The sequence below is a fragment of the Lithobates pipiens genome, unplaced genomic scaffold (assembly GCF_037356315.1).
Source record: "Lithobates pipiens isolate NorthernLeopardFrog02 unplaced genomic scaffold, aLitPip1_a1.2 Scaffold_28, whole genome shotgun sequence".
NCBI classification, from domain to species: domain Eukaryota; kingdom Metazoa; phylum Chordata; class Amphibia; order Anura; family Ranidae; genus Lithobates; species Lithobates pipiens.
In genome coordinates, this window is record NW_027507789.1 from 207,973,240 (window position 1) to 207,987,854 (window position 14,615).

General features: G+C 40.0%; 1 protein-coding gene across 1 annotated transcript in view; it reads right to left on the bottom strand.

Moving 5' to 3' along the window:
- Positions 1–2,513: 2,513 nt before the first annotated feature.
- The window catches only part of PRPF6 (pre-mRNA processing factor 6), a 32,475-nt gene continuing 20,373 nt past the window's right edge, over positions 2,514–14,615 (bottom strand). Inside the window, exons 12-21 of the mRNA XM_077460387.1 lie at positions 13,951–14,073; positions 13,728–13,849; positions 12,421–12,559; positions 10,219–10,338; positions 9,456–9,632; positions 7,015–7,148; positions 5,400–5,491; positions 5,160–5,274; positions 4,078–4,204; positions 2,514–3,181 (exon numbers count right to left, since the gene is read on the bottom strand). Coding sequence (XP_077316513.1) covers positions 3,029–3,181; positions 4,078–4,204; positions 5,160–5,274; positions 5,400–5,491; positions 7,015–7,148; positions 9,456–9,632; positions 10,219–10,338; positions 12,421–12,559; positions 13,728–13,849; positions 13,951–14,073 — 1,302 coding nt within the window. The 3' untranslated portion in view covers positions 2,514–3,028. The remainder of the gene's footprint in view (positions 3,182–4,077; positions 4,205–5,159; positions 5,275–5,399; positions 5,492–7,014; positions 7,149–9,455; positions 9,633–10,218; positions 10,339–12,420; positions 12,560–13,727; positions 13,850–13,950; positions 14,074–14,615) is intronic.

The window sequence follows — 14,615 nt, forward strand, 5'->3', positions numbered from 1 at the left end:
CTGAATAAGGCGTGATTGTGAATAGTGAGATAGATAAAAAAAAAACTTATAAAAGTCCAATAAGGAATTTTTTTTTTCTTTGACCACATGTGTTCGCTAAGTGTAAATGCATTTAAAAAAAAAAAAAAAAAAAGAGGATCCAAAATATCTACATTTTTACGTTTACTGTGGGCTGCAGGTTGGACACCCCCTGTCCTAAAGTGTACGTTAAACCCCACTTAAAAAAATAATAATTTTTGGGCAAATGTAAAAAGGGCATCCATTAGGTTTCTTGCTGTCCCCTCTGATAAGATTTCTCCTCACTATTGCTCCTGGTGACGATTGTCTTTGGTACATAAAACGATGGGAAATAAAGCATTTTTGAACAGAAATTGAGGGCAAATCTTCCACTGGATAAACCTGCTTAGGTGACAACTGTCTAAAGAGGAACATCCCTTGCTTAGAATGAATCTTTTCTTACTTCTTGTAGTGGCTGTGAGATAGGTAGCAAATTAAACTCTCCCAAGAAAGGAGAAAGAAAAAAAAAAAAACAAAAAAAAAAACACCACCTCACAGCAGACCCAACCGTTTCTAAAGTTTTGGCTTAGATGTACTTTAGGGAAAAGTAAGAAACGGCAGTTTTCGTACAGAAATGGTTTCTTATATCAGCAAAGCAGGTGTCAATCATTTAGAAGATAATTTCTGATTGGCTGACATGGTTTATTGCAGATCAGTCAGTTCACATTGGCTTAAAGCAAAGCTTCACCCCCCCAAAAAAAAAAAAAAAAAAAAAAGAAAAAAAAAAAAAGAAGGGGGGGGGGGGGAAGCTCTGCTTGTCTGCCCCCCCTCCCCCGGCACATTTTGGGAGGGGTTGAGGGAAGCGGGTACCTGGTTTTGACATTTTACTCGCTCCCACTTCTGGCGAATTGAGCCAGAAGTTCAGAACCCCCCACCCAGCCCATTCACAGGCGCAGTAGGAGACCGCCTGTAAATCCTCAAGGCTTCACTTCCAGTTTCCCTTAGTCAAGATGGCAACGCCAACACCCTATAGCCAATTGAAAAACTGGCTCAGGTGAGAACACCGGTGGATCCCTGGACAGGTAAGTGCCTTAAAATTAATAGTTAGCAGCTACAGTTTTTGTAGCTGCCGACTTTTAAAAAAAAATTCTGAAGGAGCCCGGAGCTCCTCTTTAAAGAATAAATAAAAGAATAATCCTGATTTTTCATTACTGAAAGAATTTTTTTTTTGCCATACAAAACATTTTGATGGCTGTTCTCGGCTCGTTTACACTATGAAAAAAAGCCAGAAAAATCTATTTTGATTTCCTAGCATTGCTGTACAATTTGCACAAACATTTTGAAGAGAAGACCAAGGGGATAATTTTGTGTACATAATTGTTTGCCATTCTACTTGCTAAGTATACACACAAATTTTTATATTATATATATATATATATATATATATATATATATATATATATATATATATATATATATATATATATATATATATATATATTTTTTTTCCCAGAAATAATTCTGCAAAAATCAAATGCACTTCTAGACTTTGTAAATAGGCTGCTTAAAGTGGAGGGCCACCCTGAAAATAAAGTATAAAAAATTACAAAAAAATCTAAAAAAAAAAAAATGAAAAAATGTTTTATTTTTTTTACTTACCAGAAATGCCTGTTGCTAGGCACATAATCCTAATCTTCCTCTTCGGAGATGTTCTTTCTTCTCTCCTCGTCGTGTTGTCTTCTGGGTAATGGGTCGCGCTGTGTTCTGGGAACTGTGTGTCCCAGAACACAGCGCGTCCCATTCACAAAGCGCTGCGCGACTCGCGCATGCGCAGTAGGAAACGGGCAGTGAAGCCGTAAGGCTACACTGCCCGTTTCCCTTAGAAGGGATGGCGGCACCGGGACCCGAGAGCCGAGGGACGGGTCGGCCTCGGGCGGCCGACATCGCGGGCGCCCTGGACAGGTAAGTGTGCTTATTAAGTCAGCAGCTGCAGTGTTTGCAGCTACTGACTTTAAATTTTTTTTTTTTTAAACGGCCCTCCTCTTTAAAGTATATATAAAGTCTACTATAAAAAAAAAAAAAAAACGCTTAATCAAAATTGATGTATACATCTAGTTTTGAAGAGTAGAGAAGAGTAAGAAGCTGTCAGTTTTTTTCCTGCTGTGACCTGTAGGGGAGATTTTTTTTCCTGTCTCAGAGACAGTATAGATATAAAAATAACAGTTTTTACTAAACAGGTATCCGCATATAGGTGGTTTCCCCTCACCTCCAGTGATAACAGTTGGATCAGTAGAGGAAGAATTTCTGCAATGAAGACAGCAATATAAAGCGGATGAATTTTTTTTTTTAGCAACCCTAACAAAAAAAGAAAAGGAAAATAGAACATTGAGTTAAATAGACTTAAAAAAATAAAATCAGTTTCTCACCTTGGATTACTATGACAGAAAGAAAACGTGGCTATTACACCTCTGGTAGAGTTTTTCATAATTAGGCATCCCTTGCAAACACAGACACGGTTTGGTAAACACAACTTTTATGGAGAAAAACTTTACAGCAAAATACCAAAAACAAACACTTGGAAGGGTGTACTCTTCCCACAATACGATTTCATACACAGAAATTTTGCCAAGCGAGCTAACATAGCTTTGTGTGTAATCTTCCACAAGGTCTATTAAAAGTGAGTAAATGGAACTTTGTCTCCATCTAGTGCTCACAAAGCCGAATGACAACAACTGGAAAGCCATTTACAAATTGTATTGTCCATCTTTCTTGTAGGCATCGGCTGATCCCACGTTTCAGAATTTTCACAGAAAATCCAACAATGACTACCTGGGCTCCGAGACTCAAACCACTAGGATTATCTGCCCCCGATCGTAAAGCTTTAAAACAATCCTTAAAATTAATAAGGGGTTTCAATAGGGCATCCTGCCCCAAGCCATATACATATATATAAAAAATAAAATACACAGGGGTGGTGGTGTTTATGGGACAACGTGACATAATGGTGCATGTCAAAATTAGGTAGCCGCCCTCAGAATGCATTCTTTATTTTGGAAGCCACCAGGATGAGAATTTCCCCTATTTTGTTCTGCCAGTTTATGATGTCCTTTGACACCGCGCACCAAAGTTCGCCATGACGCGGCTCTGCATTTTCACAGCGTTTACGGATTTCCTCCTGCTGCTCCTGTAAGGGGAAAAAAAAAAAAAAAAAAGGTCAAAAAACTGAAAATACATAAAAGTGTAAGTATAATGGAGGATGAGGAGGTAGATCGTATACATGATACTTTATATTGAATAATGTAAAGTGATTGTAAACCTCAGACATGAAATATGAACCAAGCATATCCATCTAAAGTGTGTGTACTTGTCTCAATTAGGAACACCAAGCATCATTTCTGTCTGCTATAAGCATGAATCACTTCTGACAAGTTTTCCTGACACCGAGAGAAAATTGGTGACGGGAGATTGGTGATTGGTGAGGGAGCTCCAGCTGATTGAAAGCCTCAGCTCTGTGCGTTGCGAGAAGGGGTGTGTTCCTTTCCTCCAATCAGCTCTCAGAGCTCTCCTCCCGGAGCTCTGCAGAGGGTAGCTTGCACTCTCTGCCCCCCTTTTTTTCGGACAGCTCAGACAAACGTTATAAATTCTGGACTTTGAATGAATGTACATAAGAGGAGACTGCAGATAGATAAACCGCTTACAACTTATACAGGAAGGATTTGTTTCATCTCTGTAATACTTAAGGCCAGTCACTTCCCTGAGTAGAAGTTTAACGTATTATGCATTCTAAACACATACAAGCAGACCAATAATTTTTGAAAGTTATTAAAAAAAAAAAAACTTTGGGTGTGTATGTACCTCTGTGCTGCCACTAAAAATAGTGTAAAACAAGTCAAATGCAATGAGTGCAACTGAGTGCAACTGAAGCATAAAAAAAAAAAAAAAAAAAAAAGGGTGGGAAAAACAAATCCTATAAAAAGCATTAATGTGAAGTGAGTTGCTGCAACCTCTCACTGTGTTCCCACAATCAATTTTGATAATTATTTAAAAAACGTAAAATGGAATTGGCTTCCAACGCCTCACCTCTGTACCATGCTGCAGCTCAAACTTATAGAATGTTGCCCAGGCATCGCCGAGGTCAGAGTCAATCTTCACTGTACGATGAAACCAATCCCGTGCTTTGGAGATCTTCCGCTCGCTCCAGAATAGCCTGGTGAAAAAAATTAGAAAAAAAGATTGAAGACGCATGTGCATTGAGGCGTAATTTTTTTTTATTCCACTTTTTAAAAGGTTACTCTTTTCCTTATTTTTTTTTTCTCTTTTTTAATCACTATTATTGCCATCACAAGAAATGTAAACATCCTTTGCGATAGCAATACAGCATGACAGGTCCTCTTTATGGAGAGATCCTGGGATCAATAAGACCCCAAATTCCTCCTTTACCTTTAACAGCAAAATATAAAAGAAAAATAAAGTTTTTATCTTTTGCTTTAAGGAAAAAAAAAAAAAAAAACACGTGTTCATATTATTATTGGTACTTAAATAGCGATGTCAATTTACGCAGTGCTTTACATATACATTGTACATTCACATCAATCCCTACCCTCAAGGAGCTTTACACTCTAAGGTCCCCAGCTCACATTCATACATACACATACTAGTGACAATTTAACAATATAATCAGGATCCAATTAACCTAAAATCATGTCTTTAGAGTGTGGGAGGAAACTGGAGTACCCGGAGGAAACCCACGCAGGCACAGGGAGAACATGCAAACTCCAGGCAGGTAGTGTTGTGGTTGGGATTTGAACCAGCAACCCGATTTACTGCTAGGTGAAATTGCTATCCACTACACCACTGTGCCGCCCATACATGGCACAAGAACCGGAAGTGACATCATGACGTGTCCACCAAGAGCATATAGATGAGCAGAGGCCATCTTGCCATCGCTTATCCTTTTGGGAAGCCACTACTGGCACCGGATAGGTTACTGGGCTCAGTGATAGACAACATAAGCCTGGCAACAACCGGGAAGTGGTGTCAAAATTATCCCAGTATTTAACAGCAAGTGGTTAAAAAACAAAAAAAACAAACAAACCCTTACTACTAGTCCTTATAGACCACATTAATTAGGAAAAGATGATGTTTGTAGGTCAGGCACTTACTTGGCTACTGCCAATAGTACATGGGGGTCATGTTCACACTTCTTCAGGGCATCAACGCTCTTTGTTTTTCTCTGCGGTCTGGCTTCTAGGAATATGGCTTCTGCCCAGAGGATTCCTGGAAAACGGTAAAAGAAAGATTTACTACATCACATAAGGCTTCACGCATGCAAAAATGATTTCCGATCTCTAAGATAGAATTTAATCAATAAGAACGACTACGCAATATCCACTAGGTCTCACCTGAATTAGGACACTCCTGCAGAGCCTTTGCCATCAGGGTATTGGCAATATTCTTTAGCCCAGCTCTGAACTCTAGACGTACTGACTCCAACCTGTAGAGAAAAGGAGTGATTACTAGGCAAGCAGTACACAAAGTGCTTTTCTGACACCTTACTCATCAATGTTCCTGCTAACTAATGAGTTTCAATTACCGCTTTTTAAATGTCCCCCATGACATTACACAACACGTTTTTTTTTTTCCATTCAACCCAGTGGCCCGAATTAAAAACTGGGCGATTGGCGTAATAGCACAAGCAATTTTCTTGCGGCCATCTTCCCTGCTGGGGGACTCCCAGATTTTCTGCTGATTTTTGTCTTCAGATTTACAAAAAACATGTAGTGAAGGGCCTGCCTGATTACATAAAAATTGAAACTCCCAAGGTTTGACCTCATATTATATGGTTTTGGTAAATAGGAAGACAAAAATCAGCAGGAAATCTTAGTGTTTATGGGGCTGAAGACTAAATAGAAATTTATTGCTGTGGGCTCTCCCTTACCCTACCCCCCCTATCCAATTCCTTCCCCCCCCCCCCTTCCTCCCTCTTTCCCTTCCTCTCCTCTTGCTATTTAGCTTTCCCCTATACTGCCTTGCTCCTCTTTACTTTGCTCTTTTCTCTTCTCTCTTCCTTTTTATCTTTTCCTTTTTATGTTCATTTCTAAAATCTGCGTCATGTAGTAACCCATGGGTGCTTCTCCCTACTGTGACCTTAGGGACCGGAGCACAGGCCGTCTTTTCTACCCTCCAAGCTTCCTGTCAGACCGGCTGTGGCCGAATGTCGTTAGCCGATCTCTTGTATTTGTACCTCTGTTACTGTTCCTGTCTGTATATGCCTCATGATGGTTACTGTTTATTGTTTTTACTTGACATGTCTTAATAAAAATATTTTCAACACTAAATAGAAATTTGCTGCCAAAATGTACACTGCTCAGACTGTCTACTTTTCAAAAAGGGGTCATTTGGGGGATATTTGTACTGCCCTGGCATTTTGGGGCCTCAAGAAATGAGGCAGTCCATGCATCATGATTGAGAGAAAAATGTTTTTTATATATATATATATATATATATATATATATATATATATATATATATATATATATATATATATATATATATATATATATATATATATATATATATATATATATATATATATATATATACACATACACATACACATACACATATATACATACACACACACACTTTCACAATTTACATTATTACATTGACTTGGGTTATTTTAATAATTTTGGCCTAAATTTATAAAGAATGATTGTTTGGAAAATGTTGCTAGTGAAAATAAGAAAAACTTGTTTTTTCCCCCCACATTTTTGGTATTTTTTTGTTTATAAAGCAAAAAAAACTGTGGTGATTAAATACAACCAAAAGAAAGCTTATATTTGTGTGGAAAACAAAATGATATAAATTCCATTTGGTTACAGCGTTGCATGACAGTGCAATTGGCAGTTAAAGTAGCGTAGTGCTGAATAACAACAAAATGTTGTGATCATGAAGGAGGTAAAACCTCCCAGAGGTCAAGGGGTTCAAAATACAGATAAAGGCAGTGAATCTCACCATAGTTCAGGGGTCTTTGGGTTTTTTAGACGACTTTTTTCCAGAATAGCCCGAGCCCTGGTCAGCTGCCCTATCTTCTCCTCCAGTCTAGAAAGCAAAAGCCACAGCGGGGAGGAGTGTGGGCATTTCTTCAGCTAGAACAAGGAAGCAATGATTGGTTAGAACTTTACTTTATTGTTTTGAGCAGTTTATTAAAAGAGATTAAGATCATAACACAGAACCTGACAGGACAAACTGATCCTGATTTTGGAAAACGCTATTCTACTATTCTTTAATATAAACGACTATTATGTTGCAGAGTTGAAATATAATTTGTATGATCAACATTTAGCTGCAAACTATTTTTTTAACCACTGTATTCAAGATTGTTTTTCCACCGCTGTGTCTCACACCTAGTGCTACCACTTAAAGGGGTTGTAAGACGCAGAAGTTTTTTTTATCTGAACGCATTTTATGGATGAAGATAAAAAGCCTTCTGTGTGCAGCAGCCACCCCCTAACACTTACATGATCCCCATCTATCTCCACGAGTCCCTCGGCCTTCCAGGACTCTCACTTTTGATTGGCTGAGACTCGGCACCGGCGCAGTTGGCTCCCGCTGTTGTAAATCAGTTAGCCAAGAGAGGGAATAGACACACAGAGCTGCAGCTCGGCTGCCCCCCCCCCCCCCCCCCCCACAGCAAGCTGCTTGCTGTGGGGGCACTCGGCAGGAAGGAGGGGCCAGGAGAGCTGAAGAGGGACCCAAGAAGGAGGATGCGGGCTGCTCTGTGCAAATCCACTGTACAGAGCAGGCAATTATAACTTTTTTTTTTTTTTTAAACAAAGAGGCTTTAGTATAACCTTAACAGGGTTAGACTAAGGGCCAGATCACATAGAAAAAGCAGTCCGGATACTTTTCTGCGTGTGCATTTTTGAAGCGCTCAAGAGCGTTTTGGATGCACTCCGTTGCATTTTTTTTTTCTTTGCCTTAAATAAGGATGTGTGTTCCATTGAGGTTTTTGGTGTGTTTAGGTGTGTTCCAGTGTGCTTTTGATGCATTTTACCACATTCCAGTACACTTCAGTGCAGAAAAAAAAAATGGAGCATGTTCTACTCTTTTTTTTTTAAGGAACTGACTGCACTGGTATACAACAAACTATCCATGCGTTTTTAATGCAGATAAAGAAAAAAAAAAAATAAATAAAAAAAAAAAAAAAAAAAAGCACTGAACTGCATGTGGTGTAAACTGGCCCTAACTCCACTTTGTTGAGAATAAAACACTCTGCTCTGGGTGATCTATGCACATTGCAGGGATTTTGGGACAGTTAACATCAGTGCATTTTAGCGTAGTTGTAAACTGCAGATCAACAGAAGGACATTTTAGCGCAAGAAAGTGTGAACTGGCCCTTTAAATAAACTGTTGTTGCAGATTGCAATCTTTTGTTATTCTGAAGAAATAGCCGTTTTGTTTATGTCCTGTATACAATGCAGCGTGAATCTGCATGGAAGTAATTCTATAATGATCTGATGCTGCACTTTCAGAGCTCTAGTGAGGAAAGTTGCAAGGACAAAACAGGGGGGGGCTGGATTCTGTACACCAATTGTGTAAAGAATGCCTGCAGGTAGCCATATTGCATTTTACAAAAAATTACAGCGGCTGCAGATTAAAAAGGAAAGGTCATTTTAAAAAAAATTCAATTACAATATGACTCCTGTCACAATTTTATATGCTATATTATTTTAATTTTTTTCCCTCAAGTGGCGTTACCCTTTAACAACCATGGAGGCAAGACTAGAGGAGACCTTTGAAAAATAAAATAAATATGGGAAGTGCCTTTGCCGAATTAGAGGGTCAGAGAAATTTGGCAGTTTCCCCATCTTCTGAGAATGCTCATTCAGTCAGCTGACATGCCAGCAACTACCCTGTTCCCCCCCCCCGAAACTCAAGTTAGTGTCAGGTTTTTATTTTTATTTAAAAATTTTTAGACAAAACAAGAAAAGCTAAAGAAGGTGAAAGTAAGAGCAGAAATGATAGTTCTTTCCCCATCCAAAAGGGGAAATTTAAAAGGCAACAAAGTGGATGCGCTTGGGAGAGGTGGGCACTCCCGTTTTTACACGTAAAGGTTTTTAATTTTTAACTTTGTGTCATGTTAAAAGAAGAGTTACAGTTGGGTTATGCTGGAATCTAAACAGTATGCTGGTGCATTAAAAAAAAAGCTTTAAATACCTAGTGTCTGCCCACCCATACAGGTTATCCCTCTTGCAAGAGAAAATGGAACTACCACCATTTTATTCTACAGTCTGTCTGCTTTCAGAAAATATGACATTTTGCGGTTTTTACTCAATCTTCAGGTCTAAAATGATTTTTTACAAGTGTGCAGAAAAAGAAAAAAAAATGGCTCTAGCAGCGAAAGGGTTAAATCGTCAAACTGACCGCGGAGAAAAGCGGATATCAGAACTCACCCCCTGATTGTAAGATTCTCTCGCTTTTTCCATCTGCTCTCTCTGCTCCTCGATCTGCCCCATCATCATCCAGAGTTTAGGGAAATCCTCATAGTGACGCAACGCCTCTTCACACAGTTCCAGCGCGGCATCTACTTTCCCCAGCACCCACTCCAGCTTGACTGATTTCATGAACACCTGGATTAGGGGGGAAGAAGACATGACATTTGGTGGGATTCCAGAATTAGCCACAATAAGGCCCCATCACGCGCAGAAACGAACGCATATGTAAAATCACGCACGCTTACGTAAACAGTGTTAGCACCACATATGTCAGCCATCGCCGCGAACGTTAGAGCGAGAGCAATAATTATAGCGCTAGACCTCCTCTGTAACTCTAAACAGGTAACCTGTAAAGGCGTTTTAAAATGTGGCCTATGGAGATTTCTTAAGTACCATAGTTTGATGCCACTCCACGAACATGCGCAATTTTAAAGCGTGACATGTTAGGTATCCATTTACTCGGCGGAACAATCTTTTCATATTATCCCCCAAAAAATTGGGGTATGTTTTAAAAAAAAAAAAAAAAAAAGAAATTGCGTTTGAAAAACTGCTACGCAAATACCGTGCGACATAAAAAATTGCAACAATTGCCATTGTATTTCCTAGGGTCTCTGCTACAAATATATATGCATGTTTAGGGGTTAGAAGTAATTTTCTAGCAAAAAATTCTGATTCAAGTGATTAATACATCTCTTTCCAAATTATAAAACAAGATGTGTACCCTGGCGGTGGGAGCACTGCTTCTAGCCTTTGCCAGCAGCCTTCGGGCTCGCTCATATTCATTATTTTCAGATTCCAACTTCACGGCAGCCAGCCAAATCTCCTCGCTGTTCGGGTTGGCCTGAAAAACAAATAAAATATTACAGAGCAATTCCAACCAAAAAGAGTTGAATGTACAAATGGTTTTATAGCATTAAAGTAGATGTAACCCCTCTCCTATACCCAGCCTTAAATGATACACAGGGATGAAAAAAAAAAAAAAAATCTCCCACCATAAAAGTTTTACTACGTATATCTGCTGTCTTCATCTTGCCCTATATTCTTTAGAAAGTGCACACTGCGTTACAAATGTTCTCTTCCTGTTCAGCACTACAGTGAAGTCTTGGCATACACAGAGTCACAACTGATTGGAGGAAAGAGGAAGGAATGTGCAGAGCTGTGCTGTGAATAGACAAACTCTCTGCTAATTTATAGCAACCTTCCACGACACAAATTTCGGGCTGCTTTTATTTTGGTTGATGGAGAACTTGTCATGCTGATAACAGAGCAACAAAACAGCAGAAAATCATGGGACTCAGGGCTTTGGAGAGAGACAAGAAAACACTACAGATATATGTGCTTCGGTCAAAATTTCATGAATCAAATTTAGCCCCACTTTAAAAGAGAAGTATGGGATAGAAAAAAAAATAAACAAAAAATTCTACTCACCTAGGTGAATGCAGCATAAAATACTGCATCTGTCCTCCTCTGCCTCTAAGACTGAGAACTGAGGGTTTCAAAGACCGCTAATCATTCTCAGGTCCATTCTGAGCCGAGAGCGGAGACTGACAGTCAGTGGCTCTCTGCTCTGCCCCCTCTAACACTCACTGGAACGCAGGGCGGTGATGGGGACAGGGGCGGCTGGCTCAGTCTCCCAGCGGCACAGGTACCATTCAAAACCTGGACTGGCTGAGTGACATCAGCCGAAAGCGAACTTTAGCCCACAGAAGTAGGGCCAAAAGAGCTTTGACCTTACTTCTTACGTTTGGGCCCATTACCCCAGGTGCTGTGCAGCTGCCAATTTGACATGGATTTTACCTGGCTGTATGGGGGTATACACCGGAACTTACAGTAAACTCGTGCAGGTGTACAGATATAAAACCCAGAACGCAGACAAGTCTGTCCACTCTTGTCTATAGGCAGCTGTAAATAACATCCGTGGCTCTGAGGCCTGGAAATACACTAAAAATGTATGTACTGTGCCCTCTGCAACATTAACAACCCTGCTAATTTCCCTCAGAACTTTACAACTCCTCCCTCTTGAAGACTAGGAGAGAAGGCGGCGTCTGTACTGTCCTACCTAGGGCGACAATTCTGCTCCTCCAAAGACAGTACAATGAGTGAGCATTGTCACCCTAGGGCAGTGATGGCGAACATTGGCACCCCAGATGTTTTAGAACTACATTTCCCATGATGCTCAACTTCACTGAAGAGTGCATGAGCATCATGGGAAAAGTAGTTCCAAAACATCTGGGGTGCCAGGGTTCGCCATCACTGCCCTAGGACAAGTATGATAATAGACAGGATCACAACATGTAAAACAAAGGGGAAAAATAAAAGCCTGAAAAATAAATAAATAATGCAGCCACCAAACTGGTAACCTGTAACAGATTACATTTTTGATACCATGCTTAGAGCCTGAGCATAGAAGTAGATATATTTTTTTTTTTTTTTCAGAAAGCAAATTAAAAATAAAGCATATTTCAGAACACCTTGATGTCTGCTTTAAAAGAGTAACTTCACTTTTGTCGAGAAAAAAAAAAATTCCCCTCTGGGTGGTCTATGCAAAAGGATTTTTGGCTGCAGATTCCGACTTTGTTACTCTGAAGACATCCCTGTGCGTTTCTCTGCATCCATGTGCATGAGTGAAAATAACAGGAGTGGTTTTATAATTAGAAATCAGCTGCTGCACATACAGGCCCCTAAAAAGGAAGTTACAGGACCTGCATTCTGTGTACAGAACACCTCCAGGTAGCCATATTGCATTTTACAGAAATTTTTTGATAACTTTCAAATACAATATGACTTGTGTTGCAATCGAATATACTATAAAATATATTATTAAAAAAATTGAATTTTTTTTTTTTTACCCACGAAAGTGGAGTTACTCTTTATGTACTGCAGCCAAAGCACCAAAGGTAACTCGGGCCACAAGAGGACTCACCTGGAAGGCAAGAGCGAGGATACTCCTAGCAGCTGGAACATCACCTGCCAGCCATTTAGACTTGGCACCCATCAGCCACAGAACCTCAGCCTTTGGACAATGGGCGACAGCTCTCTGCAGGAGGGTCTCCAGGGACTCCCTGTAGGAAAAGAGGGTGAAAGGAGTATATAATTGACTCATTTATTTCTAATTGAACCCACCGTTTAGCACAATATGTGCTATTAAGGCTTAACTGAACTTTATTTTAAATAAGCTAAATGCTAGGGGGTCGACCGATTATTGGTGCAGCCCATTATCAGTAGCAGATATTCACTTTTTTTGAAGCATCAATATCAGTCACAAACTTACCGATATTGCTTCAAGGGTGATGCCTGCAGCTGCAGGCATTACCCCGGTACCATTCTTTAGAGAGGATGGTCAGATTTCTTGTAATAACAAGCGATGTGGCTAAGCAGCGGCTCGGCTGTTATTACAAGCAGCAAGAGAGGACACACCCCTCCCGATGCCTTCCTCCGCTCCGGGCACCTTATATCGGCAATCAGCCTAAAAATCGATATTGCCCTGAAAAAAAACGATAATCGGTCGACCTCTACGTAATACTTTCAAAAATTTCAATAGGTGTGGAAAGACCTTAGCACCGCTTCCCCACAGAGAATAAGCATCCGGCTTCTACATTTGCTAGCATGAGACAGGCTTTTTTTTCCCCCTTCAAGCTGCAGCAGCTTCAGAAAATAATAAATGAGTTGTAAGCCATTGCACAGCTTCTTTTGAACCTGGAATATATTTTGCGGATTTTAACTTAAGGTTCATTTGGGCTTTCATTTTTAGAAAAAAAAGCAGTGAGTGACTTGATAAAATCCCAACTCCTGCAAAACATTTTTAGATTTGGATAGAATGAGGGAGGAAGGAAAATTTCAGTTGAGCTTTTAATTCTGTCTGAGTCAGGTATGAAAATGGTAGGAAATCTTTCCAAAGTGAGGGAAAATGATTTCAAAAAGTTGTCACTAAGACGGATGCCTCAGTGGAAAAATTTCCCACTCACTTGTTCTGGTGACAGCTACAAAAATTTGGGATTTTTCTAATTAGTTTCTGTCCTGGCGAGAATGGTCACAATGACAAATAGATAATGTGACTCTCCCCTGTGGGGAAAAAAAGAGCAATAAAAGCTCTAAGGGGATCTAAAAAGGACCACATTCTATCCAAACCTTAAAAAAATAAATAAATAATAGTCAGCTAGAGAAGACAGTACTAGTAGAAATAATGTACAATATACAATCTGATCATTTATTTAGACTACACACACATACCTTGTTCCGTGATTCTTTTCAAAGTAGGCAGCCCGCAGCCACACGCTCTTCTTCATGGGGAAGGCCTGCAGGGCGTATGCGTAGATAGCACGGGCACACTCCAGGGCACCATGAGATACACACTGCAAGCCAAAAGATGTTTTATATAAAAAAGGCAATAACCTGGAAGTCTTTTACTGCGATTTAAAGCACAATCCACTAAAACAGCAGAAGAGGGACTCACACTTTCAGCATCCTCCATCCACGTGTGTTTCCTGTCCTCCTCTTCTATTCCAATTCCAATGACTGCCCTGGTAACGGCTTGGCATGTTACCACACTGCCTGCTTTGTCACACTCCTCTGCGTCCTACATATGGGGAAAAAAAACAAAAAAACCCCAAAGTAATGACATTTATCTTCCTGATAATTACCCACGATTACTTCCTGAGAAATATTTTATTTCACAGTGAAGTTTGGAAAATTATCATTGAAATTTATACAAGCAAATCAACTGATTTAGACCCCTTTCACACTGGGGCGTTTTCCATGAGTTTTTCAGGCACTTTAGCGTTAAAAAAAAAGCGCCTGTGAAGCACTTGAAAGAAGCCTCATCTGCAATCCCAATGTGAAAGCCCAAGTGCTTTAAGAGCCCTTTCACAAAGTCAGCACCCGAAAAATGCTCGTAAAGCGCCGCTTAAACTAGCAGCGCTTTACCAATGTTTTTCAAGCGCTATTGTGGCGCTTTTAACCCCTGCTAGTGGCCAAATAAAGGGTTAAAAGCGCTACAAAACGCTGCTGCCAAAAGCATTTTTCAGGCACTTCCCATTGATTTCAATGGGAAGGGGCGCTTGAGGAGCGGTGTATTCACTGCTCCAAAAGCGCTGCAAAGAAGCTGCTTGCAGGGCTTTC